The 2,513-nt window shown below is 34.3% G+C and overlaps 1 protein-coding gene across 1 annotated transcript in view; it reads right to left on the bottom strand.

Moving 5' to 3' along the window:
• Positions 1–2,513, bottom strand: part of LOC119587377 (dedicator of cytokinesis protein 4-like) — a 46,579-nt gene that overhangs the window by 37,841 nt on the left and 6,225 nt on the right. Inside the window, exons 3-7 of the mRNA XM_037936121.1 lie at positions 2,112–2,208; positions 1,873–1,969; positions 1,286–1,449; positions 824–908; positions 361–399 (exon numbers count right to left, since the gene is read on the bottom strand). Of these exons, the coding sequence (XP_037792049.1) occupies positions 361–399; positions 824–908; positions 1,286–1,449; positions 1,873–1,969; positions 2,112–2,208 (482 nt within the window). The remainder of the gene's footprint in view (positions 1–360; positions 400–823; positions 909–1,285; positions 1,450–1,872; positions 1,970–2,111; positions 2,209–2,513) is intronic.

The raw sequence follows: 2,513 nt of genomic DNA, 5'->3' as shown, positions 1-2,513 counted from the left end.
TGTAACATGAAATACAATACTACAGGCAGTGGCCACATGCTTAAATTTAGTTCAGTAATGAGTTAAGCAGCACAAAGAGAGGAAAAGGAATTGATATTATAAATTGAGATCAAAACTGCTTGTTGAAAATGTCTAACACTCATGTGTGTTAGTTCTCTCTGTATGCTAATTTTCATAATAATTTTCAAAGTTCCTCTTGCAAATTCATGGTACAATATATAAAATGTCCCTATACTTGTGTTGAGATTAAACAATTCAGATTTGAATATTGATTAGAGAGAGAGATTTTAGTCACAAAAGGATATCCAAATATCAAAAAGATTTATACTTCATTTCTATATTTCTATATCTTTGGCTTACCTGAGTGTGAGTTTGTGAAGCTTCAGCACTTTGTACATGCTGTTCAGGAGGAGAGAGAATGATGAAGACTTTTGAGTAATGAATACTTTTTTGGAGACCAAACTACATATTTCAAGGACACAGATTTTTTAATAATAATTTTAGCATAACCAGGTCTTGTATCATATCACATAACACATTTATAAATTTTATCTTTTCAACCACATGTATGAAACAGCCTTGCTAATGCAGAATAAACAATTATGACTGCAACTTGCATCTCATCAGAATATTAAAAATACAAGGCCTACATAACCTTCATATTTTCATGCATTTTAAAGAGAGAAATCAATCAATTATATATAAATTTATTTCTCCTAAAACTATCTTGCACTGGTTCAAAATGTATGCATCACAAGGAAGCATTACAAGAATTACATAATGAACTCAATCCAACTACTGACTTTAAGAAAGCTTTACTTACCACCTGGTGAAGCTCTACCACACTAACACAATCGGGATCCACCATTTCCCCATCGACTCGGGGCACAAGGTCAAGTCCCAGCTTCCTGTAGGTCATAATAATCATTCCATAAAAAATCATAACTTTGTGAAATCCAATCCCTAAACAACGATGTGGTACAGATACTTCAAGTCTGGTTTCTTTTCATATTCATAGTAATATGAGATGTGTGAATCACTTTTTTATCAATAAAGCAAAATCTAACATACTGTACTTTGCAAAATCTAACATACTGTACTTTGCAAAATCTAACATACTGTACTTTGCAAAATCTAACATACTGTACTTAGCAAAATCTAACATACTGTACTTAGTCAAAATGCAAGAAAATGCATTTACAGATATCAAGCATGAAAAAAATGATCACTCCTGCTTTCCCAAGGAGTTAACCTCAATACTAAATGATAAGTGACAGTTCCTTGCCTGTTCCCCCAGTCTATTTTCCGTGTTATTTTTAATTTGAGTTGCGCTATTTGGTCTGAGGTAAGCGTTCCGGTGATGAGCTGTTTCCTCCAGTCCGCCACATCCATCATGGCTTTCCGGACAGCATCCCATAGTTCTTGGTCTCCATTTGGTGTCCCAAGCTCCTGAAATATATACAATAACAAATAAATATATCTGTGAGAACTGCTCCTTTCAATATACAGCTTTGGCAACATCATCAGATTAATAGGAAATGAGACAAATTAGGTACTGCAGCACCTGGAGTACTATGCTCTTTATCAAGGAGTGCTGTGAAATAAATTAAAATGATGCAGTAAGATATTCTAATTTTAGAGGAAGTTTTGCCACGTAAGCTTGCCACGTAAGCATTTAATATGTGTACTTTGTTCCAAGCAGCAAATATTCATGAAACAGGTGAAGATGCACTCTGATGCAAAGATAAACTCATGTGGGATGGGGTAGGAATCAAAAAAGAGGTACCAAAGTGCAACATGAGTTTGGGGTACCAATACAGAACAAGGTTTGGGAATTACTGTATTCAAATAAAATAACTTTTGATTATTTACCACGTAGAGTTTCTTCCATATTTGCCCCCATTCTCTCAGCACGGATGCCGCCTCTTGAACGACAGGATCTTCCACAGGTGTTACCGTTTCATAAACACTAGAAAGATAACATAGAAAAATAGGAAGGCTAACCTGAAAGAGCTTCAAATATATTTAATTTAATATATTACAAAATATTCCATAGGCTATCGAAATCTGTTTTGATTATGACATAAGGAAAACAAGTAATCCCCACAAACCCTTCATTGTCAATCTTGAATGGCTTGAGATGGATAAACTGCGCAGGAAATATGCCTTTGACATTTCTGTTTCTTGAGTTGAAGCCTCTGTACCAGCCTGCAACATCAACAGCCCCTTACATTAATTAATTCACAAAAGACTTATATTCTAGAATCCATCCATTAGTATATTCTAGAATATAATAAGACTTACACTGGAAACAAATAAGGCCCTAAGTTCAAACAGCAACTAAACATTAAATTGGAAAGAAAAGGTAAGTGTAGAGTGCTACTAGGTTTTCAGATATAGATCCAAGGCGTGGTGTGTTGGGTAACAGTTGAATACAGGAATCATGTTTCATAAAAGAATACTTGAAATAAAAATGAGTATTTAGAAAAAAATCATATTCCATATATTTGGTT

The sequence above is a fragment of the Penaeus monodon genome, chromosome 22 (assembly GCF_015228065.2).
Source record: "Penaeus monodon isolate SGIC_2016 chromosome 22, NSTDA_Pmon_1, whole genome shotgun sequence".
NCBI classification, from domain to species: domain Eukaryota; kingdom Metazoa; phylum Arthropoda; class Malacostraca; order Decapoda; family Penaeidae; genus Penaeus; species Penaeus monodon.
The sequence above is the reverse complement of the archived record's forward strand: the minus strand, read 5'-3'. Positions and strand labels throughout refer to the sequence as shown.